General features: G+C 48.0%; 1 protein-coding gene across 1 annotated transcript in view; it reads left to right on the top strand.

Annotated features, from left to right (window-relative positions):
* Positions 1–12353: 12353 nt before the first annotated feature.
* epha6 (eph receptor A6) overlaps positions 12354–27500 on the top strand; it is a gene marked incomplete at both ends in the record, with an annotated part of 64904 nt that continues 49757 nt past the window's right edge. Inside the window, 2 exons of the mRNA XM_084453501.1 lie at positions 12354–12432; positions 17882–17946. Coding sequence (XP_084309627.1) covers positions 12354–12432; positions 17882–17946 — 144 coding nt within the window. The remainder of the gene's footprint in view (positions 12433–17881; positions 17947–27500) is intronic.

The raw sequence follows: 27500 nt of genomic DNA on the forward strand, positions 1-27500 counted from the left end.
GTCACTATCAGGTTTAGCAGAGTTAATTCGAGCGGGACTATCTATGAGCTGAGTTAGGTTCATAGAGTCACAAACTTGTCACAAGCTAGCAGATTTGGCACTCAACCAGTCCCAGATAAAGTCGCCAAGGAAGATCAGTTCTGAGGTAATTAAATTAGACAATAAATCAGTAAAGATAGAAATACAGTTATTAATGGCTGAAGGAGGTCTGTAGCAGCCCAGAACAGCAGAGGGGCATTTGCTACAGTTATCTGGACTGCCAAAAACTCAAATTGTCTTGGGATTGAAATGGAGTGGAAGACAGACCCCAGAAAGAAATAGATATCAGAATGTCAGAAATATATATCACTACGCCTCCAGCTCTGCCCTTGCGATCATGGCTTTGACCATGTTTCAGAAACTAAGATATTGTCAGAATGTCAGGTTTAGAAACAATAAACCATGTTTTTAAAAATGTCTAGCTTGGGTACGAGGCTCCTAGGATTTATTTGGAGGAATCCCAAACCGTGCCTATTACTGAACTCATGGGGAGTTGACAAGTGATGCAGGTTCTCAAGGAGAGGCTCTGGGCCAGGATTACTACTAGGGATGCGCCGATCTGAACATTTTGGCCGACACCGATAACAGATATTAACATTGCTGTCATGGCCGATAACCGATATTTACCGATGTCGATATGATCTGTATAAAAACAATTTTCTATGATAATCAAATGTTATACATACTGAAAAACACATGGAAACACTGTCTCTATTTCCAAAACATTTGGAAAAGCCAATAAATCTTAGATTTACTGCATTGTTTCCTCTCAAAAACAACACACACAACAGCAGCTAGACAGAAATAATTATCGGTTGTTCACATCGGCCTTGTTTTGCACATCGGACCGATAGCGATATATTAAAAAATGAATAACATCGAACGATACCGATATAATTGCCGATATATCGTGCATCCCTAATTACTACTAACATTTCCAGAAACAAGCAACAATAACAATATCAGTAACCTTGAGAATGATGTATTGACGTCATCTTTGGGTGAATCTCTTATGTGCGCAGGACCACGCCAATCTTTCGTAATGAGAGAGTCAAGAATTAACAGTGGTATGGGAAAGTACATTTAATACCACCAAGTACTAGCATGTTGTGAAGACAACCTGCGGGTGGCCGGTCCCTAGAAGTTGCACCATCAGAGCAGCAACAAAGATCAATGTAGACCCAGGAAGGCAGGTCTTTGGCTGAAAATACTATTTAAACAAGTTAGTCCTCCATAGGTGAGGAACGCAGTGCACAGAACTGTGTATGAGGCACAATGATCTGCCGTATGTATATTTTTACACACATGCACTTTCACACATTCTTTTTTAGAGCTTTATTCAGCACCGCAGGGGAGCGATTTAACCTGAGGAGGTAGATGGGAAGAATATTATGTATGAATACTGTGACATGAAAGAGTCAGAGCGCGGAGGCGGTTTGAAACCCAGGTTGGAGTAGACAGCAACGCCACAGAGACAATGCAGGGCAGAATAGTCTTTTAATTCAGTTAAACACATCATACTCCTACAGGGACCTGTGCTCTACTACTGACTACAACTAATTTAAGACTCTGATTAACCCTTCACCTGCTGTAGGAGGAAGTCTTAAGACTCTGATTAACCCTTCACCTGGTGTAGGAGGAAGTCTTAAGACTCTGATTAACCCTTCACCTGCTGTAGGAGGAAGTCATAATACTCTGATTAACCCTTCACCTGGTGTAGGAGGACGTCATAAGACTGATTAACCCTTCACCTGGTGTAGGAGGACGTCATAAGACTGATTAACCGTTCACCTGCTGTAGGAGGAAGTCTTAAGACTCTGATTAACCCTTCACCTGGTGTAGGAGGAAGTCTTAAGACTGATTAACCCTTCACCTGGTGTAGGAGGACGTCATAAGACTGATTAACCCTTCACCTGGTGTAGGAGGACGTCATAAGACTGATTAACCCTTCACCTGGTGTAGGAGGAAGTCTTAAGACTCTGATTAACCCTTCACCTGGTGTAGGAGGAAGTCTTAAGACTCTGATTAACCCTTCACCTGGTGTAGGAGGAAGTCATAATGTATGTACTTATGTATGGTATGTTATTATATTGGTTGTCACGTTGTTAAATGTATGACTTGTTAGTGATACTGTATGCCTGCTTACATTACAGTAGTTTAGAACAAGCTATACATTGTGGGCGATTGTTTTATGCAATGTGGGCGGTTGTTTTATGCCAGATGGCAGCTCGTCTGCACACGTCTCTAACTGTCCGTATGTCCACTGGCAGACTGGCAATCTGACCGCGCTGGCAAACGCCAGAAGGCATTTCCCCCAAATGCTAGCCCATCCCTCAAGTAAAAGCCCCTCCCCCAGATATAAGCCCTACCCTCAGATACAAGCCCCTCCCTTAAGTAAAAGCCCCTCCCCCAGATATAAGCCCCACCCTCAGATATAAGCCCCTCCCTCAAGTAAAAGCCCCTCCCCCAGATATAAGCCCCACCCTCAGATACAAGCCCCTCCCCCAGATATAAGCCCTACCCTCAGATACAAGCCCCTCCCTTAAGTAAAAGCCCCTCCCCCAGATATAAGCCCCACCCTCAGATACAAGCCCCTCCCTCAAGTAAAAGCCCCTCCCACAGGGGGTGGACACAACAGCTACAGGTCACAACAGGAGAACTCTGACAAGCGAATGAAAAACACCCAACTCCCCAAACTTTTCTCAAGTTTCTAGCTAGAGGTTATTCTTGTGGTGTGTGCCTGAGTGTGTGTGTGTGTGTGTGTGTGCATTAGTTTCCTCAGCAACGGTTGCTAGTCTTCCTGGGGTCCACATAGAACTGTATAAACACTGATAATATACACAAACATCGACAGTCTAGACAGAAACTACATAATTAGAAGTCAACATTAAATCCTACAATGTAAACACTGCATGTAGAGGTTCCTAACAAAACATAATAGCAGGTGGCGTCATTCCTTTTTTGTGGTCTCTCTCAATAGCTTCTGTTTCAGTTATTTTTTGAAATAGTTATTTGCCTCTAGTTTGTTTAGTGTGTGTACTGTAGACTATGAGTTCCACTGGCTGGAGGCTATAAGCTGATTAGTCTTTGGCCTTGGCAGGTCAAGATGGCCCCTGCTGACCTGTCTAGTTGGGTGACTGTGGGTTAGACTTGTCTGTACATTACCAGTTGTTCTGAAAATAGGTCTGGTTTTCTGTCAACTATAGCATTTCGGGTAAATATGGGAAGACTCAATATTAATTTGACCCCAGCCATGACAGACTGCGCTGCGTCTTTGAGGCAATAGTTTTAAAGTGTGTGTGTGTGTGTGTGTGTGCGTGTGTGTGTGTGTGCGTGTGTGTGTATGGTGTGCTCACGTTTATATTCGTGTGTGTATTAGAGGAGGCAAAAAGTGGCGAGGGGTTTCTAACAACATGCACGCCTAACAGAAACCCAACCACCCATTCCACACTCAGCAGAGATTATCTGAGGTGAATGTTCAATCAGACGGCTGGTTTCTCTCTCGCCCCGCCCCCTGCTTTCCCGCCACCCCTCTCAGCTGCCCCTCGGCACAAATCAATACCCATCCCTCCTCTTCATTATACAAAAATCCCCTCCAATCCTCTTTGCAATTCCAATTGTACCACGCCAGCAGGCAGCCGAGCCCGGGTCTGTCTCCAACCCAGGCCCTCGCCATGACAAGTGATGTAGAAAACATATCCTGTGTAGAAAACAAAGTGAACAGTCCACTTCAGAGCTGTGGGTCGTCCACGCCAGAGATGAAACCTGCCCGCGTCAATTAAGTGTGTGGGCGGCAGGTAGCCCAGCCAAGGCTTATAATAGTAGGTCGCTTTTTTGGGGTGAAGTATCTGTTAAATTACTAAAAATGTATGAATGTTGGGGGGTGGGGTGGGGGGGGCGCAGACCGCCCAGGCTGGAGGGAAGGGAATGGTCAGGATTGGTGGAAATGACGGCGTGCTGGTCTGTGTGCATGAGGTAAATGGTTTAGAATTGATCGGCGTGTGGCGGGGGGTCGATGGCCACACGCCCGAAGTCTCTTAAGCAGCAGGGGGGAAGAGGGAAGAGAAGAGAGGAAAGGAGGGATGGAGGAAAACCATGGAGCGGTAGATGCAAAGAGAGAGACGCACAGAGAGAGAGACGCACAGAGAGAGAGACGCACAGAGAGAGAGAGAGAGAGAGAGAGAGAGTGGCAGAGAGAGACAGAGACAGAGACGCACAGAGAGAGAGAGACGCACAGAGAGAGAGAGAGAGAGAGAGAGAGTGGCAGAGAGAGGCAGAGACAGAGACGCACAGAGAGAGAGAGCGAACAGAGAGACAGAGACGCACATAGAGAGGGAGAGAGAGACAGAGACGCACATAGAGAGGGAGAGAGAGACACACTGAGAGGGAGGGAGAGAGAGAGACAGAGACGCACATAGAGAGGGAGGGAGAGAGAAAGATTTGTGTTTTTACATTTGGCGTGAAGTTTTACGATTGCCCCATTATCCTCAAAACGATCTCATTCTTGACACTGTTTTCTGGGAGTAACATTTGTAGGCGGTATAGGCCCTTTTCTGCGTCAATACTAAGACACATATGATCGTACCGTAGGTCATCACTTAGCTGCCCACAGCGTGACGACAACCACATCAATATCATGTATTTACATTTCCAGAAAGTCATAATAAAAAGATCACTCACAGGAATCAATAGGAACATAAAAAATTACAGTACACCGGATTATATGAAATGATGGATGATATCAACGCCCCTCGGCCCCCAGCCTCTGTTAGTAACCGTTCTACAGAAACCCACGCTTTCCTGCAATGAACACCGCATCCTAAAATCTAATCAATATAATATATGCGCAGCGCAAAGGAATTCTTGGCTGCAATGTTGATCTGCTTGGAAACACTGTGGTGAGTTATTGTTGGGTAATTGCTCCATATACTGCAGCTTATTATGCAGAATCAGCTCAGAAAATGGCCGCCGCCATAAAGTATCCTGTCTCAGTGGTAATACTTAGAGACTGGGATTGTTCCCGCGTGGCTATCCGTAGTATTACTATCAACAACATTTGTTCAGAATAACTAGGTTGGGTTTGCTAGGAAGGGAGAAGACTTTTAATTCAGAAGCAAAATGACGAAGGGTTGGGAGATTTCAAATCAAAACAAAAACAAAACAGATAGCATCTGACAAAGACAACAGAGGAAGAATTGGAAGAATTGGAAGGAGTGAAAGTGTGGTACTGAACAGAGGACAAGAGGGAGAGAGAGTGAATTGGAGCGAGTGAAATGGATTTGCCTGATAGAGCTAGAGGTTTTCTGTTTAGGGTGAGTTAATCCAGCCCCACGGTCGTGCTTTTCTCTCCACGGGGGGGGGGGGGCACGACAAACTCCGCGCTGTCGGGGATCTGAGGCTGCAGGTTGAAGGACTAACCCTGGCTTGGCTCGCAGCAGTAGTCCAGTTGCTCTCAGCAAGCCGCCATGACAGTGTGGTGGTGCTGGTGATGGTGGTGCTGATGAGTTCTCCCGGTGGACTAGCGTGCTAAATGCCTGGCCTGCAGGCTAGAAGAACGCCCCCCTCCCCCTTCCCCCAGGCAACAACTCAACAGTTTATGATTTATAATCGGAAAGCAGAAAAGCTGCTCATTTCACGTTTACAAAGCGATTGCCGATTGGCGAAACTGAAAGTGTTTCATCTCACCGCGTCGGTGCGTTGCAAGACGGGGGGTGGGATCCAGCTTAAAAAGTGGCCCGACTGGGACTACATTTCCCGGCCTGAATTATTTCCCCAGTCCAGCCCTGGGGGAGGGGATGGTGGTGGTGGTGGTGATGTTGGTGGTGGAGGGGATGTTGGTGGTGCTGATGGGGATGGTGGTGATGGAGGAGATGGTGGTGCTGCTGATGGTGGTGGTCGAGGGGATGGTGTTGGTGATGGTGGTGGTGGAGCTGATGATGGTGGTGGAGGGGATGGTGGAGGGGATGGTGGTGGAGGTGATGGTGATGGTGGTGCTGCTGATGGTGGTGGTGATGGTGATGGTGGTGATGGTGATGGTGTAGGGGATGGTGGTGGTGATGGTGGTGGTGGAGGGGATGGTGGTGGTGGTGGAGGTGATGGTGGTGGTGGAGGGGATGGTGGTGGTGGAGGTGATGATGGTGGTGGTGGTGAAGGTGATGATGGTGGTGGTGGTGGAGGTGATGGTGGTGGTGGTGGTGGTGGTGGTGGTGAAGGTGATGATGGTGGTGGTGGAGGAGGGGATGGTGGTGGTGGAGGTGATGATGGTGGTGGTGGTGAAGGTGATGATGGTGGTGGTGGTGGAGGTGATGGTGGTGATGGTGGTGGTGGTGGTGGTGGTGGTGGTGGTGGTGGTGGTGAAGGTGATGATGGTGGTGGTGGTGGAGGTGATGGTGGTGGTGATGATGGTGGTGATGGTGGTGAAGGTGGTGCTGCTGATGGTGGTGGTGGAGGGGATGGTGGTGGTGATGATGGTGGTGGAGGGGATGGTGGTGGTGATGATGGTGGTGATGGTGGTGAAGGTGATGCTGCTGATGGTGGTGGTGGAGGGGATGGTGGTGGTGATGATGGTGGTGATGGTGGTGAAGGTGGTGCTGATGATGGTGGTGGTGGAGGGGATGGTGGTGGTGGTGGTGGAGCTGGTGGTGGAGGGGATGGTGGTGGTGATGGTGATGGTGGTGGTGGTGATGATGGGGGTGGTGGTAGTGGTGATGGTGGTGGTGCTGATGATGGTGGTGGTGGAGGGGATGGTGGTGGTGGAGGGGATGGTGGTGGTGGTGGTGGAGGGGATGGTGGTGGTGGAGAGGATAGTGGTGGTTGTGGTGGAGGGGATGGTGGTGGAGGGGATGGTGGTGGTGGAGGGGATGGTGGTGGAGGGGATGGTGGTGATGGTGGTGGAGGGGATGGTGGTGGTGGAGCTGATGATGGTGGTGGAGGGGATGGTACCACTGGAACCACCAGAGTGAGGAGATGAGCCCTATAGCTCTTCCCTCAGACCACAGACATCCCCTCTTGGCCTAACGGTAGAACGCTGACTCTTTGATTAAGGACGCTTTTCCCCCCAACAGAGATCCCTGTGATTATGTTTGCACTGCGCTAATGAAATACCCATACCTTCTTACACCAGCGACTTCCACTGGCCCAAATGTCATCGCGAGAGGAAAGGGATGAATCCATGATATAGTAGGCTATAGACTTAAAGGTTACACCTTGTTCCCCGGGCCAGTCGATGGCAACCAGTCGATTCGGGGCATTGGGAATCGCTACAGTTAATTTGCTCAGGGTCTCTGGTGTGTCACGATCATTATCCCACACAGTTTCCTATACCGTGGTGGAGTGGACAGGGTCAGCGGGTCAACTCTCTGTGTTTCTTTGTGGTACTGAATGGGTCACGACCCGGAGGGGTGATGAGACTGAGGGCCTGTGAGTGTGACCTGATGGGTAGATTGATTGATTGATTGATTGATTGATTGCTTTTATGGATATAGCAGACAATGAATGCAAGGGATAAGGTAAACTTGTAAACATTTATTTCCAACATGGTCCCTGATGTCATTCCCTATGCGTCTCTAAGTCCAAATAAACACATTTAACAACGCGTATGTGTAGACATGCACATTATTTTGCGTCGCGTTAATTTCCGAGGGCCTGCACAGCCATCCGTAGACAATGCTCCAAAGGAACGCAGTTAGCCATCTTTTGTATGCTGTACGCGTAGTTAAACGGCTTTACCGGAAAGTGCTTTATAGCACAATCTGTTCTGTTAGAATTTCAGAGGCAGACCGTCTCTAAGAGGGATTCACTAGGATCTTCCCTCCCAGACAACAGATCAATATGGGAGGTTTCCCCCTCGCTGAGCCTTATCCAGGAGCCAGACCTGTGTCTCCTCTCCTGTGCTGAGTTTGTATTGCATTATAATGTCATGCGTTCTTCTCTGTCTACCCCAACCTCTCTGTCTGTCTGTTTATCTGTCTCTTCCTCCCCACCAGCTCAATTTTGAACGTGGTCAGCCTTGTTAAAACTGCTGGGAGAAAAGCCGATCATATACCTGGTCTGAAGGCCGGGGGCATGATGAGGCCTATAGGAGGTTTTTATTAGCACAGCCAGGTGGGAGGACATAAAAGGGGGCGGGTCTGAACCAGAGTGGTTCCGTGGCGACGGGCAAGGGAGGATAAAAGCAGTGCCGTGGTCTCGCCGCTGTCCATGGTGCTGAGTGGAACGCTGTCCATGGTGCTGACATTAGCGCTGTCCATGGTGCTGACCGGAGCGCTGTCCATGGTGCTGATCGGAGCGCTGTCCATGGTGCTGACCGGAGCGCTGTCCATGGTGCTGACCGGAGCGCTGTCCATGGTGCTGACTGGAACGCTGTCCATGGTGCTGACAGGAGCGCTGTCCATGGTGCTGACTGGAACGCTGTCCATGGTGCTGACAGGAGCGCTGTCCGTGGTGCCGACAGGAACGCTGTCCATGGTGCTGATCAGTTTCTTGTAATTCGGGAGGCCACACTTTTGGATGCGGGTAGTTACCCTAGGCTACTGCCTAATATATTATTCATAGGCAAACAAGGGTGGCCTTTGATAACTTCGGAATAGCCTACTATTTATCGTGTACGGGCAAATGTAAATCACTTGGGCAGTTAGCATAATAAAGTCAGTAAGCTGTGGCTGCTGCCTATCATATCAGGCTGCCGTTCCAGAGACCGGGGCTTCAGACGGGTCACTGGTAGATGTCAGAACTTAAACCCCGCTGTGGCCCGGAGGGAAGCCCAGGTATTTGAGCTCGCTCATCCCCACTATCGCTCCGCCGCAGATTAAAGTTCACAGGCCATTAGCTATGGGGCTAAGGGGAGCGTGGAACGCCGACAGGGAGAAATCGTCTTTGTGTCAGGATCGCTTTGTCCCACCGCGGCCGCTTATCCCCGTGACCGTCACACAATTACTTTTTAACGATTTCACACCGGGTTCATTACCAGAGCGGGGCACCCACCGCAGAGAGACGTATAAAAGGTAATCTGACATAATTGTAGGCTACACACAAGTGTGTGCACGTGTACACACACACACACACAGGCCTAGACACGCGTGCGCACACACACACACACAGGCTGCACTACACACTACAATCTAAGCGTTCCACGCAAGGACCATAACCTTGCTTCAAAGTTCTCCCAAACAATCAATTTAGGTGTAGCAGGCTGCCGCTACCTGCTTAAGTAGCCTAGAAAATGGTAGATTTATATATTAAGTAGCCTAGAAAATGGTAGATTTATATATTAAGTAGCCTAGAAAATCGTAGATTTATATATTTTAATTGGCAGTCAAGTTGGCACGATACCATGCTACGAGGAGAGCTTCGCTGGGCTTATATAGGCCTATATCTCTTTTCTAAAAACTTGTTTTCCGCTGGTATCTTCATCCTATGCGGGTGTGCACATTGTTGGAGTCAAAAGCATAAGCGGGGGTCTGTTTCTGTGAAAAGGGAACACTCCGTTAACTGTTTAAAGGTGTTTCACTCACTCAACTAGACTCTAACAACTGAGAAGCCTGTAGCATGTAACCTATGGTTTCCAGAAAAGTCATGCTGTGAAAAGCACAACGAGGGTCAACAGTTCAACGGAAATAATAGTGGCCTAGTTAACTATATCTGAATAGGCCACTGAAATGGACTATCTGCTTCAATTCAAACACATCCGGGAGGGTACTCATCATCACAGCAACAGCAATTTAGCCGACTATTCTGGGCAGCTGATGATTAGACATGACATCACCGGACAGCATCATATCGATGTCTGTCGTCACCTTGTTGCACCGCGCGCGTAGAGAGAGATAGAGAGAGAGAGAGAGAGAGAGAGGGAGAGGGCGAGAGAGAGAGAGAGAGGGAGAGGGCGAGAGAGAGAGAGGGCGAGAGAGAGGGAGGGAGAGGGCGAGAGAGAGAGAGAGAGAGTGCGAGAGAGAGAGAGAGGGGGAGGGAGAGAGAGAGGGAGAGAGAGAGAGAGAGAGAGAGGGAGAGGGCGAGAGAGAGAGAGAGAGGGAGAGAGAGAGAGGGCGAGAGAGAGGGAGAGAGAGAGAGAGAGAGAGGGGGAGAGAGAGAGAGAGAGGGAGAGGGCGAGAGAGAGAGAGAGAGAGAGGGAGAGGGCGAGAGAGGGCGAGAGAGAGAGAGAGAGAGAGAGAGGGCGAGAGAGAGAGAGAGGGAGGGAGAGGGCGAGAGAGAGAGAGAGAGGGAGGGAGAGGGCGAGAGAGAGAAAGGGAGGGAGAGGGCGAGAGAGAGAGAGAGAGAGGGAGGGAGAGGGCGAGAGAGAGAGAGAGAGCGAGGGAGAGGGCGAGAGAGAGAGAGAGAGAGAGAGAGAGAGAGGGAGAGAGAGAGAGAGAGAGAGAGAGAGAGAGAGAGAGACCTCCATCACGGCGCTGTGGGCCTAACACTGTCTGTGTCACCGTTCCCCAAATTCATCTAACGAGAAAAGTGGCGTGAGGTATTAAATTACGCGCGAGGCACCACTTTCTGTCTCTCTGATCCAGCGTCGTGCCCAAACCCAGCTCATTACGGGCCCCGACGCATCTGTTCTGGCTTAACACAAAACAAGCAGCCCTTCTAATCATTACGTTCCCGTCCAAAAAATGTGTACATCTGCCATCTTGTTTGTTTCCAGCACTGGCACGCACGCACACAGACATTTTGCTTAATCAAACAAGACGTGTAGGTAGATTTAGCTTGGGCGTCATGCGCGCATGTGCCACAGTGCTGTAGCCTATAGGCTATACTGCCTCTGGAGAGTCAAAGGAAAAACGATTTCCTCCTTCATTGCACTCATAAAAATATATCTTACGCATCCATTGGCCATTCAAAAATGCCAATGTAACCCACGCCTCCTGTACCTGTATCGGATTACTTTTTATGGCTGTAAATAGTCTCCTCCAGACGCATCACTCCTCCTTAGACGGCTTAATCCAATGCAGGTATGGGGCATGAAAGAGATACGGCCTGCTCCTCTCTTCAACCCCCCTAGCTGCACCGGGCAATCAATAGCATGTATACAGTAGCCTACACACAGCGGATATGGATAATGGGAGTGAGTGACCCGTGGAGACTGTATTTAAACACGTTGTCTTAAGAGGCTGCGTGCAGAGTCAAGAATAATGCATGGCTTTGGACAGGTGCAGCCACTCAAGCCAGATACTATCTCTGTAGGCCTATTTTGGGGGGTTAAAGCCCTCGTTCGGTACTTATAAAAGATAGGTTTTCATAGACACGTGTGATAAGGGAATTGGTGACTCAATGATGAAAGGAGGACATTGAGATGAACGGAGGAGAATTTGACACCTTTTTTTGAGAACCTTGTGTCGTCAGTTGTGGTCAGGACCGCTTCCCGGTCTCGTGGCTACCCACTGAGCAAAGACACGTCTAAAAGACGTCTTTTAGATGTCTTTTTCGGCGTCCAAAGACATCCAATTAGGAGCCAGAATGAAAGTTTTTTTAGACGTTCAGATATTGAACCCGTTCTGCACGTCCACAGACGTCTTAGAGGGGTCCAAGCCAGACGTTTGAATATTGAGGGGTCCAGCAGACGTACAAATGGGGTTCTGGACCGACGGACGTTATTAAGACATGATCTGAACGTCTCCCTGACGTTGCGTGTTTGCTGGCTATACTGCAACCGTATACCGTCTGGGCTTCCAGTAGCACCGCGCGCCACTGAGCAGCCCCACCGTGTCGAGCTGCGCGAGAGCATCTCTCACCCACCTCCTCCACACTAGACTTCTCGTGCACCACTGCACATCCTCGCACACGGCATCCTTTCTGCATTCGACTTCGTGAGATGCATTGAAAATTATGACGGAATAACATTGTTTCGTTATTTGTTGAGCCGTTTGTCGATGCCAATATTCCCACAAATCAATGAGTTCATAAAGAAGATGTATTGAAATCCTCCCACGGTGGACCAACGGGGAGAGCTATCCGTTGAGGGGAAGGAGTGAGACATTTCTCCAAGACAATACCAGAAGGGATTATATACGTGTTGTAAAACACATCTCGTTGCTCAAGAATGGTCTAATTATCTGTGAAGAATACTTTGTAAGAAGTCGTAGTCGCGCGCGCAATGGCTCGGGTTCCTCAAAGTCTGTCTTCGTGTGCGCGCGGTAGGAAGCGGGGCGGCTGATCTGGGGTCTGTCTGCGTCTTGGAACTCCGTTCGAGGATATTCTATTATTATTATTAATAATATTATTATTATTTACACAATCTCCAGTGGAATCATCTGGTGGAGTTTTCTCTCACAGACTTTATAGTTTTCCTGGGTTTTCCAGTGAATGTTTTTTTAGAGATGTCGTCCAGCGGGAAACATTACCTGTTTTTTCTCTTGCTCAGAAGTATCCTGTCAGACCCGGGTCATACAAACCAGGGTGAGTAGCAATGAAAACCTTCATCGATACATGTTTTTATTATCAGGCCTTATATTATTGACAGGTTTGTGTCCAGCCTAATAGCCTATAGCCTACTGCTTGGGCTTGAAGCTCGTTGAAGTTGATTGATTGATTGATTGCTTTTTATTTATTTTTAAGACAGGGACAAGGTACAGTAGACATTTACCCTATAGAATAGGGAGAGATGCACTGTACAAGGTTATAGCTAGACAGCTTATTTCCACCCGCAGTCCCTGGGCAAATAAATATACAAGTCAACAAAGTTGAAGGCGAAGGGGGGGTCATTTCAACTTGACCTTATGCGTCCAAAACCCTTAGGCCCCTACACATTTGTCCTAGTGTCACGGTGGACGGGTCTCTATAGTGTGCGCTCACCAAGGACTATAGGCTACTCCTGCTGGTTCCGCTGTTCACTGACCGCCCCTGAATCGTTGATTTATTACATTCACCTGCGCATCTTGAGTTAGCCTATATTCTCCCACCATCTGCAATCCATTCTTGTTATGATGTTTAACTTAGTACGTGTTTGTGTGTTCCAGTGGAGGCGGTCTATAGCCTCTGCTAAGTGTTCTTTTGCAGTCTGGCTTCCACGCAACTTTTAAAAGGCACTGTTTGTGTGTGTGTGTGTGTGTGTGTGTGTGTGTGTGTGTGTGTGTTTGTGTGTGTGTGTGTGTATTGTGTGCATTTATGTTGGCCTATGTGTACACACACACATGCACAGCAAACACACGCACGTGCACACACACGCACACACATGCACACACACGCACACACATGCACACACACAAATAAACATATCACTTTCAAGTGCAGCCTACTCTCCATTCTCTTCGTGCTGTTCTCCCCAGACTTCAGATGAGGAGGATGAAAGGCTTAGGCTTAACCAACCTCTTTGAGTTTCAGCTGTGCCAATAAAGAGCTGTGAGTGCAGCTGAATATGAGCCGATTTGGCCCCTCTCCCTCCCACGGCAGGCTGCCTGAAGACACCTGCACTGAGCCAGACCCAGCTCCATACTGGCCGCTTCAAGCTGGAGCTTCCCACATAATCTCACAAAATCCCCATTGTTCATCTAGCCTCGATCATCTCACACTTCCACCCATGATCCTCCCACAAGTTCTCCCCCGAAGCGTCAAAAAATCAATCTGAACATGTACATCATGACGCTGATGAGAGATGGGCTGCTGCTCGCACCAAGGAGCGCCACCACACACCCTCCAGAACTCAGCCGTGACCATCTGGGCCACGGAAAAGCCTGGCGGTCCCGTGGGTGGATGATATTTCAACACCGGCTCCCATCTGAATTCCTCTAATGCCTGTTACTCCTCACCTCCGTGGCTCTGCCTCGCATTCGTGGTCGGCTATTTTTGTGAGCCCGGTAGTCGGAACGCTTAAGTGCTCCGTGAGTAATTGACACAGCGGGTTTTTGCTACTGGCATTTTCCAGCCCGCTCTTGACATTTCCTCCGGTCTTGTGTTTTAGCTGTTCTCATTTTGTCACCCCCCCCCCCCCCCCCCCCCCTCGACACAGCCCTCCTGCAGCTCTCTCCCCGTGCCGAACGGCGTTCTCTGAAAGCGGCTAATGTCTCTGACACGATGCTCTCATCGGGAATGTTTAGCCGTTTTCTCCTCACCGAGAACACTCAGACGGTTCAAATGTCATATTATTCACATTCTCTCCATATCTGCCAAAAGAGAAAAGGTGATGAAAGAGAGTGAGAGAGAGAGAGAGAGAGAGAGAGAGAGAGAGAAAGGGAAGAGAAATACTATGTATATTACCCCGTGTTACAACAACCATACTGAGTGTCCTCTCTGTCATTTTACCAGCCCGGTAGGAACCGGTTCTAATAACCCCAAAATCAGCACACTGTGTCCCAGGAGCCCTTCTGGACCCACTGGCAAGGTTCTCCCAACAGAACCTGCGTTATCTGGGTTCTCCAGGGCGGATTCTCAGGCTTCTGCTAGGCTGTTCCCTAGTCTCGCGATGCCAGACTTTGGAGATCTCTGCCTGTGAGAAGTCTGGAGACATCTCCATTGAAAATCGACGCTAGAACAGCGCGGGAAACCGACGCTACCAATCAGAGCCACTGACTACATCTCTAATAGGGTGAAAGACCCGCCTTACTGGAAATGATGTCCATCAAAAAAAAATAGTGTGGAGAATCAAAACAAAACATTCACCGCCCCGTTAGGAAGGGCCGTCCTAAAGGCGTTGGATTCGTTCTGCAATGCAGGGTTTTTTTCAATCTCTCAAATTGTTTCCACCCACTTTTTTTAGACAAACATACTCCAGGAGCTTGCTCCATCGCCTTGTTGAGAGGGGTCAGGGAAGATTTTTTTACAGCTCACTTATCTGGCCCCCGGGTGATTACTGTTTTTTTGCTTCCCTCTGGAATATGTAGAGAGTGGGTCGTATGCCCACCTCCCTTGTTCTCTGTAAAGCGCATTGTGTTGCCTCTGGGTATGAAATGCGCTATATAAATAAAGCTTTGATTGATTGATTGATTGATTTTAGTGAGGAAACCCGGACGAAATGTCTTCAGTCTAGTTGAGCGCAGCATTCAGAGACCGACGCGTGACTCTAAGATGCTCCCAGCAGAACCTGCCTGATCCGGACATGCCAGGGTTGAATTTTCAGGCAGACATTTTACCCCAAGTAGACCCTGTGGGGTGGAAACACTGCTTAAATAAAGTGTTGGGAGCTGTAATCCAGTGTGTGGATATCCTTTTCCAAATGTTATAGATTTACATTTGTTACCCTTCACCTGGCGTAAAGTACAGGTTGGATGTTCACACAGCTACGTCACTCTGCTGTGAATTCTCAGGCATCACAGACAGACCAGACATCTGGTCGGCTGTTCCCGCAACCCCCCCCCACTCCCCCCCCCCCGTTCCCGCCGTTCCCGCCTCCCCAGTGATCACGTCGGCCTGTCTGAGGCCATCACGCCGAGCTGAGGGCGGGCAGAGAAGACGGGCTCTCTCCAGATCCCGACGGGGAAAACACAGCTGCATTTATCTACATGGCTGGTTGGGAAGGAAACAGAGCCTGGGATCCTTCTAGAAACAGCAGAGATGGAGAAGTGGGGGGGGGGGGGCGATGACGGATGTCATCAACGAGGACGACTGAGCCTCTCATTTTCAACGTCCTCGTAGAGACAGGCTCTGAATCCGGGATGATAACCTTCACATTCCCACGAGGGATCCCTCGCTAGTCGAACCCGTCTCGCTCGAGCGCGCGTTCTATGAAAGCCCTCTTGATTGTGGTCACTGACACTTTTAGGAGTTCACTTTTCAGGCAACGGGGGAAAATGTCTTACAGTTCATGTCCATTACACACTCCTAGACAAAGTGGAGGTCTAGACGTTCATAATAGGATTTAGCCCACCCGAGTGCTCGTCTCCATTTCGGCTTTCCTCTCTCAACCGTGTGTGCATGTGTGTGTGTGTGTGTGTGTGTGTGTGCATGCTTGACTGGAAATGTGTGTGTTAAACATGTGTATCTGTTTTAGTGAGTGTTGGGTTAGTATAGTCCATTATATCCTTGTTCCCAAGGTAGTGGAATTGAATTGTGTCTGGATGAGTACGAAGAACAAGCTCTATTGTCTCATGATTATTAACCGTAGCGCTATCTCTCTTTGGCACAAGGGTCTGCTATACAAGTTTATGGAAAGCAGTGTCGGAGTGGAATACATACACCATCATAAAATCCAGGTGCAGTACATGAACAACAGGTGTACAGTCAAGATTAGCCAAAAAAACAGAGTCGAGGGGTGAGATAGGGATGCAGCTTGAGCCCAACCCTCCTCTTGGGGTAAAGACTCTCTCTCTCTGTCTCTCTGTCTCTCTCTCTCTGTCTCTCTATCTCTCTCTCTGTCTCTCTCTCTGTCTCTCTTTCTCTCTCTGTCTTTCTATCTCTTTCTCTGTCTCTCTATCTCTCTCTCTGTCTCTCTATCTCTCTCTTTGTCTCTCTGCCTCTCTCTCTCTGTCTCTCTCTCTCTCTCTCTCTCTCTCTCTGTCTCTCTACCTCTCTCTCCGTCTCTCTGCCTCTCTCTCTCTCTCTCTCTGTCTCTCTCTCTATCTCTCTTTCTGTCTCTATCTCTCTCTCTGTCTCTCTACCTCTCTCTCTGTCTCTCTACCTCTCTCTCTCTCTTTCCTCCTCTCTCTCTTGCAGACAGGGGGACTGTATAATTCAGACCTTCATTACCATCAAGGCTCCTCTGGATGAATACAGCTAGTGAAAATATTGAAACCACTGCACCATTTCCTGAGAGTGTCTTATTTCTTTATTTTAGATCCATTAGGCGAGTCTATAGCAGCTCGCCGGAGTCCATATGGTACAACTGCATGGCGTTCTCTCTGACGCTGTGGGTCTCCTGTCGTGGAGAGGAGGAGAGGGACATGCTTTATTGATAGCGATTATAATTTACTGGTTCTGCAGAGACAAAGGAAATTGCACATTCATCATATCAAATTGACTTAGGGGGGCTTACCAAGGCTCTGATAATGGTTCTCTACACGCCGGGGCTGTGACTTGGGTGCAGAGAGCCAGGTATTTATATGCACGTGCGCACGCACGCACGCACGCACGCACACACACACACACACACACACACACACACACACACACACACACACACACACACACACACACACACACACACATATTTTTAGCCTCAAACTTGACTGAGCGCCTCCATTTATGCATGAAGAACCAATGGGTCTGCCTCAGTCAGACCTGGTGTTTTGAGATGACACCCCTCTCATCTCTCTGGGTAAGGAGTTTCTGGAACGAGGTTACTTGCAACTTGTACTTCTCTATAAAACAAATAAAACCAAATGTTACTGAAAGGTCATTACCACAGCAGAATGATTTAAAAACAACAAAAAGTCAATTATTGTTTTGGTTTCATTGCTGTAACTCTCTCAAGGTACAGATTGGCCATTTTCTAGACCCTTTCAACGTAATTTTTTGGTCACTATGGCAATGACATGATTCAAGAAAAGCAGAAAAAAAAAAAAAAAAAAATCGGCCATAATAGTCGAACGCTAGCAAGTCTGAATCTTTTTCAAAACGTCAATTTTACCATTTTACCATAACTTTGGGACCTTGTTGTTCGGCGGTGGGATTATTATTTACGAGTACGTATCTCTGCTCTTCTATTTCCGGGGGGCTCATGAAATAGCTGCTTGTCATTTATAAGCCGCCGACATTAGCCAACTTGACAGTGTTGTCGTCGCGGCAAAACGGATGTTGAGATGAGCTGAAGTGGTGTTATTATTTTGATTATGAACGTTCCACGAGACTGGCCTTTGCTGCATGACGAGCACTTGTCTGTGTTGACAGGTTGATAATTGCTTTCTTTCTCTTTCCCTCCCTTCCCCATCTATCTCTCTCTCTCTCTCTCTCTCTCTCTCTTTCTCTCCCCCTGCAGTGATTCTGCTGGACACCACCGCTGTACTGGGGGAGCTGGACTGGCGGACCTACCCAGTAAACGGGGTAAGAACCGATACCCTCCTTCCTCTGCTTCAATCTGTCTCCCAGTGGACAGAGACATCGCCAGTCTCCAAGCACAGATCTCACGACAAGTTAGGGGAGGGGGGAGGGGGGGGGGCTAGTTACCTCTGAACACACACGTGCATGAATCATGCCCACAACAGTGCTCAAGACTGTGACCAAATTGGTTGTGAATGCGACCATTATTTTTGAGAGAGTGCGAGGTAAAATCTCACGTGGTCGCATACGCGTGAGCGCATGATGATCAAGGCTGTTTTGGTGCATCTCCGGCACGGTTATCCTACTGCGTTAGCCAGCTAGTTAATTCACTTGAGGATGTAAACACAGTCTAATTATGTTTTTAAACCTTTTATGTTTAGATTTATCTCTGTTGAAGTACTTTGATCAAGATTACTTACCATCTGTCAGATTAATGTTAGTCAGTGTAACCAAGGCATCTCTCACAGACTAATTTTAGTCCAAGTGTAAGTGAGTGAAACGAGTACTGACAGTCCCTCCAAGTGGGATACTATATACTTATACTTACTATACTTATCATACTTACCATACTTATTTGGTGCAACTATCAGCGTGTCCACCTCACAAGCAGGATAGCTTGTCTACCGCGGGTTCGAATCCCACCCCGTGCAAGCCCTTACCATTGGTCAGACTGTTGAACACAATGCAGACGAGAGTACGACGGTTACATTGGTGCCGTGACCCAGATGTACAGTGGTGTGTGGAGTGAGCTTATAGGGGTGAGTGAAATGGGGAGTAGCTGGTGAAACTCGCTCCTCAAAGGAGCGCTGACAGTCCCTCCAAGAGGGACGTCCCTATTGGCGCAACGTTCAGCGTGTCCACCTCACAAGCGGGAGAGCTTGACGACCACGGGTTCAAATTCCGCCCTGGGCAAGCCCTTAAAGTCGCAATGAAATGAAAAAAGCATTCTGTCCCATTTTGGTTCACATAATTGGTCATAGTGTTCACCTATTCAACGATGTATGCCAAAAATTTTACAAAATTCTACTTTTGTTGTAATCTTATATCAAAGTATATAATTTCTTACTTCCTGGAAAACGGTAGGTCACGTGCAATGACGACAACAGGTACCTTAGATTTTAGGCCAATAATCTCACGACATCCACCCGTCAATCAACGCTATCCTTCTAGCGAATCTGTCTAAAGTTTCTTAAAACCCGTCCACTTGTCAATGTTCCAATCAAATTCCTCTAAACATATGTCCCACCCTCATAGCTTGTTTGCGTCGGAAATACGTCGAACTACGGAAGTTAGATGATCTCAAACGTCCGTTTCAGTGCGACTTTAACATGGGTTCGAACTGTTGAACACAACGCAGACCAGAGTGTCACCGTTACACTCGCAGAAGTCCCCAGGAAGATGGCAGCAAGGAGAATGAGGCTGGCTGGGCACTGCTACAGACACCGTGAGCTTCCGGCCAGCCAGCTGGCGTTATGGGAGCCATCTCCAGGGACGCCAAGTCGCGAGGACGTCCTACCGAAACATTCGTGGACATAATCAAGATGGATGCGGAAGTGGAGACCACCGATGAGATGGCCAGGTGTATGGAGGACCGGGATAACTGGAGACAAAGATGGGAGGCCCGTCTGTGGACGACCCGATGATGATGATGATGAGGATGATGATGATGATGCCACCAGTCACCCGCCACTTCCTCCAGCGCTGTTACAGAGCGGTGAGACAGTTGTCTTCTTGGCGACGGGCACAGATGAAAAGTGGAGTCGGGAAATATTATTTATTAAAATTATTCCATTTGAGAAAGTTTTTTAAATTATTCATAATCAGCGCTCAACTCACTGGCCCCCAAAAGCAGGACGTAGGAGTACAGATAAGGGAAGCGGCTGTCTGATCATCCAATTAAACATGTCTCCAAATTAGACGTTACGTGGTCTTTGGGGCTCATACTGTTCTGCTGTGAAGAGACGCTGATGTTCAGCCCAGCGGATATGAATGAATGAATGGTCATGGTCTATGCCCCCTCCCAGCCTTCCTGCCTCTGATTCTGGGTGAATCTGATGTTCAGCCCAGCGGATATGAATGAATGGTCATGGTCCATGCCCCCTCCCAGCCTTCCTGCCTCTGATCCTGGGTGAATCTGATCAACAATGAGCAGATAGATACAGTATGTAAGATTGATGTTAAAAATATAATTGGGAAATGTGTCAGAAAGAGTGTGGGCTGAGTATATTATGTATGAGGATGTACTGTACAAGTATGCATATGATTTTGGCAAACAAACTAGAATGTTCTGTTTATTCTTGTGCCTTATGATTTTGACTACCCCACCCCCCCCCCCAACAGGGCAGAGAGTTGGAAGGGTGTTTTGTCTCTGCTGTGTTTTGTCCCTTCAAACACACACAGACCCTGTTCGGACTTGGTTTTAGAGTGCGTTTTGGATGATCAGATCACAAATGGACAGCGAGACACCGTCGTTTACACCCGTGGGGAATCACGCGTCTCCAAATGTGTCCAACGGACCACTTGTGTTCATATAAGTAACCATAGCAACTCACTCACTCCTGCCTGCGTGTGATGTCGCACAGCTGTTCCATGTAAACAAATCAATAAGCAAGAGCATAGGTTAAGGCGAAAAAGGAAAAATATTATCCGGCATTGATGATGTGCTTTCTGTTACGTCTTTGTCGGGGACGCTTCAGGGCGCATTATTGTTTAGGGTTATTAGCATACCAAAGCATTATTAGCATAGCAAAGACTATACAAAAAATGGTACCTAATGCCTCCCTGCTTGACACTCAGCATCAAGGGTGGTATTGGGGGTGAGTCCCTGTGACATACTAGCGGCATGTGTGTGTGAATTAAAAATCTTACTTGGTTTAGTTTAGATTTCAAAGAACACGCTGAGTGGTCGGTCAAGCTGGTTTCAAACAAAGACGATAAGTTTATTCTATGTTACGATTTGCAAGTCGGACTCAAGCACAGGAAGTGAATCCAGGCAAGAGTGAGTGACTGGGGAACGAAAGCGATGGTTTATAACGTGAAAAAGGAAGTGACACAATTTCAGGATGATGAGGACAGGGAAGTGATGTCACACAGGAACAATTTGTAGTCTTAACAGACTGATTCTAGAGGAACGAACTACAAAGTGTACATGTCCAGGGGGTGTACTTGCACATCAAGCTGCCTCACGCTAAAGAATCAGGAGATAGTCCTTATGGGCCGCTAGGCTGGAGAGCTATTGGTACTTACTAACTATATAGTGTAGTACGGAAGTATGCAAATCGGACCGCAGCCCATTACTCATTGGAATGATGGTATTAACGCAACCTGGGGGGGGACGCAAGGTTCTCTCTGTGTTTACAAGGGAATCTCCAGAGTTATCGATTCCAGACACGGCGACGGTTCCCTCGGGTCGTTGTAAAAATGCCATCGGAGCGTCGGGATCAGCACGCAGGGAGGGAGAGCGGAGGGACTTCGGAGGCTCAGGCCTCATATTAGAGGGAGGCTGAGGCCTCATATTAGAGGAATTATTGGTCCATAGCTGTGAGTCAATACAAACAAAGATGTGTTATGAGTCAGAAGACCCATACTGAGAGGACCCCCCTTCCACACACACACACACACACACGCATGCATGCGCACACACACACACACACACACACACACAGAGAGACACAGACACACACACAACGAGACACACACAGACAGACACACACACACACACACACACAGACACACACAGACAGACAGACAGACAGACACACACTCACACACACACACACACACACACACACACACACACAGACACACACAGACAGACAGACAGACAGACACACACTCACACACACACACACACACACACACACACACACACACACACACACACACACACACACTCCCCCTCCTTATCCCAGCCCCCTGGGGTGACCCAAACAGCTTGCTGTTAGGAACACCACGCTGCTTTCATTAGCGCGGAGAAAACATAACACAACACGCCACCCACCTCCACAGCCAATCAATAATTCATTTCATAACTACGGGATTGTAATGATATTTTCACCCCCTTCTGCTGCGCCCCGCCTGCCCCGACAACTCGGTATTCTGTCTCCCCTGACAACCCAGGGCCCCACACCCCAGCTGGAGGTGTGTGTGTGTGTGTGTGTGTGTGTGTGTGTGTGTGTGTGTGTGTGTGTGTGCGTACGTGCTTCTGTGTGTGTGCATCTGCTTGAGCGTGTGTATATGTGCTTGAGTAAGTGTGTGCGTGTTCTTGCCTGAAAGCTTGTGTGTGTGTGTGTGTGTGTGTCTGTGTGTGCTTGCGTGCGTGCATACGTGCTTCTGTGTGTGTGCATCTGCTTGAGCGTGTGTATATGTGCTTGAGTGAGTGTGTGCGTGTTCTTGCCTGAAAGCTTGTGTGTGTGTGTGTGTGTGTGTGTGTGCGTGCATGCGTGCGTACGTGCTTCTGTGTGTGTGCATCTGCTTGAGCGTGTGTATATGTGCTTGAGTGAGTGTGTGCGTGTTCTTGCCTGAAAGCTTGTGTGTGTGTGTGTGTGTGTTTGTGCGTGCATACGTGCTTCTGTGTGTGTGCATCTGCTTGAGCGTGTGTATATGTGCTTGAGTGAGTGTGTGCGTGTTCTTGCCTGAAAGCTTGTGTGTGTGTGTGTGTGTGTGTGTGCTTTTGTGCTTCTACAGTTAAATGTGCGCTCCTATGAGGAAGGGGTTTAAGCTCAGTATCCCCGGACATGGAGCCGGTCTCCAGGGCATCCAGCGGTGTGTTTCCAGGGCTGTGTTGAGTGACCCTGGGTCTCCTTCTCCTCTTTATGTTAATGTGCACTGACCCCTGAGTCAGACTATGCAATATGTTTTACACTGTGTGACAGCTGCTCAATTCAAACAGCAAAAACCTCTGGAAAGAAACAAAATGTGCTAGATGAACTAAACGCTTGCTTTTGTGTGGGAGTTGAGATCTAGTCTAGACAGACGACAAACTTTATTCACCACTTTTTAGTTGAACTGGATAGCACCATGTTCTTTCTTCTGAATAATAACTGATGAAGTAAATGATAACTGGTAAATGATAACTGGTAAATGATAACTCATATAGTAAATCATAACTGATAATTGATCACTGGTATAATAAATGATAACTGGTAAATGATAACTGGTATAGTAAATGATAACTGGTAAATGATAACTGTTATAGTAAATCATAACTGGTAAATGATAACTGGTAATTGAGAACTGGTATAGTAAATCATAACTGGTAAAGGATAGCTGGTATAGTAAATGATAACTGGTAAATGATAACTGGTAATTGATCACTGGTATAGTAAATCATAACTGGTAAATGATAACTGGTAATTGATCACTGGTATAGTAAATCATAACTGGTAAATGATAACTGGTAATTGATCACTGGTATAGTAAATCATAACTGGTAAATGATAACTGGTAATTGATCACTGGTATAGTAAATCATAACTGGTAATTGATCACTGGTAATTGATCACTGGTATAGTAAATCATAACTGGTAAATCATAACTGGTAATTGATCACTGGTAATTGATCACTGGTATAGTAAATCATAACTGGTAAATCATAACTGGTAATTGATCACTGGTAAAGGATAGCTGGTATAGTAAATCATAACTGGTAATTGATCACTGGTATAGTAAATCATAACTGGTAAATCATAACTGGTAATTGATCACTGGTAAAGGATAGCTGGTATAGTAAATCATAACTGGTAAATCATAACTGGTAATTGATCACTGGTAAAGGATAGCTGGTATAGTAAATCATAACTGGTAATTGATAACTGGTATAGTAAATCATAACTGGTAAAGTGTTCTTCTTTCTTCTAAGTGATAACTGGTATAGTAAAAGCATCATCATCCAAAATGACAGTTAAACCTGCAGGAATTCTTGCCTCCTCCTCTTCTTCCTCCTACCCTTCCTCCTCTCCTCCTCCTCCTCTTCCTGCTCCCCTTCCTCCTATCCTCCTCCTCCTCCTCTTCCTCCTCCCCCCTCGTTCTCCTCCTCCCCTCCCCCCTCCTCCCTCCTCCTCCTCCTCTTCCTGCTCCCCTTCCTCCTATCCTCCTCCTCCTCCCCCCTCGTCCTCCTCTTGCTCCTCCTCCTCCTCCCCTCCCCCCTCCTCCCTCCTCCTGCCTCTTCCCCTCCTCCTCCCCCTCCTCCTCCTCCTCTCCCCTTCTGTTAATGTCTCCACTTTAGCTGTCTGCTCCAGTGATGAAGGTGACGGATGTCTGAGTCGGCGCCAGGATCGATCTTTATGATGTGTTGTAAGCGCGGCGGGGGAGTGTGTCCATCACTGTGTTCAGAGTCACAACAAGACTCTAACTCAGCTCCCGGGTGGCTGTGGCTCAGGGGTAGAGCGGGTCGTCCAATGATCGTAGGGTCAGCGGTTCAAATCCCACCCTGTCCATATGTCGAAGTGTCCTTGGGCAAAGACACTGGCCCCAAATTGCTCCCAGTGAGCAGGCTAGCGCCATGCATGGCAGCTGCCATTGATGGGTATAGGAATGAGAGGCCATTGTAAAGCGCTTTGGATATAAGCGCTATTTAAGTGTAGTCCATTCACTCCCCAAACAGGCTGTCCCTCCACCACCTCCACTGTGAGCCTGCAGAATCCAACACATTTAAAAAAAAAAAAAGAAGCTGTTTGTCGTGTACTATGAAGAGAAGATGTTTTGGTCGCAGACTAATTGGTCAGAGTGTATCCCGGCGTTTAGGCTAGACGACCTCAAGCAGTCCCCCCCCCCCCCTAACATCCTAATTTCTTCTCTCCTGACGCTTTGTAAAGGATCACAAAGGACCAGATGAAAACCTGTCCTAACCGCACACTTTTTCCCTTCCGAGAGCCTTTTTAAAACCGCATATGAAAAGGGCCAGGCGCATTTTTGGGCTCACAACAGACGGCGCTCCCGGTGAAAGACCGACTCGGTGAAGATGTTGTTCCGTCGGTGGTTCTTTAACCCCCTCCCAGGGTTCCTCTCTGCAGAACGACTGTACTGCGGCGCATTTCGATTCAGAGCTGCAGTTCAAAAACAACAACACAGCGTTCAAAAACAACAACAATGTTCCAGGTTGAATATTATTATTTCGGCCTCTTTACATCTTTTTTTCAGGGCATGTCCTGACAGTTCCTCTCACACAGCAGATCGTGTGTGTGTGTGTGTGTGTGTGTGTACGTACGTGTGTGTGTGTGGGTGTGTGTGTGCTGCTCTTCAGCGGACTGCAAATAACCTCAATAGCGAGGAATTGAAAAGTGGTGTGAGGATGAATAAGTGATGATTACTGGACCAGAGATGACCCGGAGGTAATTGGACCAGAGATGACCCTGAACTGGACCAGACCCCTCCCCCCTCCTCCCTCCTCCTGCCTCTTCCCCTCCTCCTCCCCCTCCTCCTCCTCCTCTCCCCTTCTGTTAATGTCTCCACTTTAGCTGTCTGCTCCAGTGATGAAGGTGACGGATGTCTGAGTCGGCGCCAGGATCGATCTTTATGATGTGTTGTAAGCGCGGCGGGGGAGTGTGTCCATCACTGTGTTCAGAGTCACAACAAGACTCTAACTCAGCTCCCGGGTGGCTGTGGCTCAGGGGTAGAGCGGGTCGTCCAATGATCGTAGGGTCAGCGGTTCAAATCCCACCCTGTCCATATGTCGAAGTGTCCTTGGGCAAAGACACTGGCCCCAAATTGCTCCCAGTGAGCAGGCTAGCGCCATGCATGGCAGCTGCCATTGATGGGTATAGGAATGAGAGGCCATTGTAAAGCGCTTTGGATATAAGCGCTATTTAAGTGTAGTCCATTCACTCCCCAAACAGGCTGTCCCTCCACCACCTCCACTGTGAGCCTGCAGAATCCAACACATTTAAAAAAAAAAAAAGAAGCTGTTTGTCGTGTACTATGAAGAGAAGATGTTTTGGTCGCAGACTAATTGGTCAGAGTGTATCCCGGCGTTTAGGCTAGACGACCTCAAGCAGTCCCCCCCCCCCCCTAACATCCTAATTTCTTCTCTCCTGACGCTTTGTAAAGGATCACAAAGGACCAGATGAAAACCTGTCCTAACCGCACACTTTTTCCCTTCCGAGAGCCTTTTTAAAACCGCATATGAAAAGGGCCAGGCGCATTTTTGGGCTCACAACAGACGGCGCTCCCGGTGAAAGACCGACTCGGTGAAGATGTTGTTCCGTCGGTGGTTCTTTAACCCCCTCCCAGGGTTCCTCTCTGCAGAACGACTGTACTGCGGCGCATTTCGATTCAGAGCTGCAGTTCAAAAACAACAACACAGCGTTCAAAAACAACAACAATGTTCCAGGTTGAATATTATTATTTCGGCCTCTTTACATCTTTTTTTCAGGGCATGTCCTGACAGTTCCTCTCACACAGCAGATCGTGTGTGTGTGTGTGTGTGTGTGTGTACGTACGTGTGTGTGTGTGGGTGTGTGTGTGCTGCTCTTCAGCGGACTGCAAATAACCTCAATAGCGAGGAATTGAAAAGTGGTGTGAGGATGAATAAGTGATGATTACTGGACCAGAGATGACCCGGAGGTAATTGGACCAGAGATGACCCTGAACTGGACCAGATTTGACCCTGAACTGGACCAGAGATGACCCTGAACTGGACCAGAGATGACCCTGAACTGGACCAGAGATGACCCTGAACTGGACCAGAGATGACCCTGAACTGGACCAGAGATGACCCGGAGGTAACTGGACCAGAGATGACCCTGAACTGGACCAGAGATGACCCTGAACTGGACCAGAGATGACCCGGAGGTAACTGGACCAGAGATGACCCTGAACTGGACCAGAGATGACCCTGAACTGGACCAGAGATGACCCTGAACTGGACCAGAGATGACCCGGAGGTAACTGGACCAGAGATGACCCTGAACTGGACCAGAGATGACCCTGAACTGGACCAGAGATGACCCTGAACTGGACCAGAGATGACCCTGAACTGGACCAGAGATGACCCGGAGGTAACTGGACCAGAGATGACCCTGAACTGGACCAGAGATGACCCTGAACTGGACCAGAGATGACCCGGAGGTGGGCGGAACTAGCAGCTGAGGACCGGAATGATAAAATCAGAACCTGTGCCTGTTTCGTTGCTGTGGTAATTGGGGCTTGTGTGATTTCACACACCTGGAGAAAGCTTTGGCCGGACCTGATAAAGACAATTCAATTCAATTCAATTCAATTCAAATTTTATTTGTCAGATACACAATTATACAGAGTACAATGCGCAGTGAAACGCTTAAAATACCCATCTGGCAAACACAAGTTATAAATAAACAACCAATACATGCAGTTATACCGGATTCACACTACAGGATGTTTAAGATCTTAACCGATTTCAAAATCGGTTTGCATCACGCACATAAGGAGAATCTTAACAGACGTTCATCTCGCGAATCTCGAACAAGTGCACTCTACAAGATTTTAAATAGAGGCTCATCACACATTACAGGATGTTATCGTGCGCTAAGGAGCGAACCACTGCCTCTCGTTTGTAAAGTCGTGACGTAATAATCTTAAAT

Source organism: Borostomias antarcticus (assembly GCF_949987555.1).
Source record: "Borostomias antarcticus genome assembly, chromosome: 19".
Taxonomy (NCBI): domain Eukaryota; kingdom Metazoa; phylum Chordata; class Actinopteri; order Stomiiformes; family Stomiidae; genus Borostomias; species Borostomias antarcticus.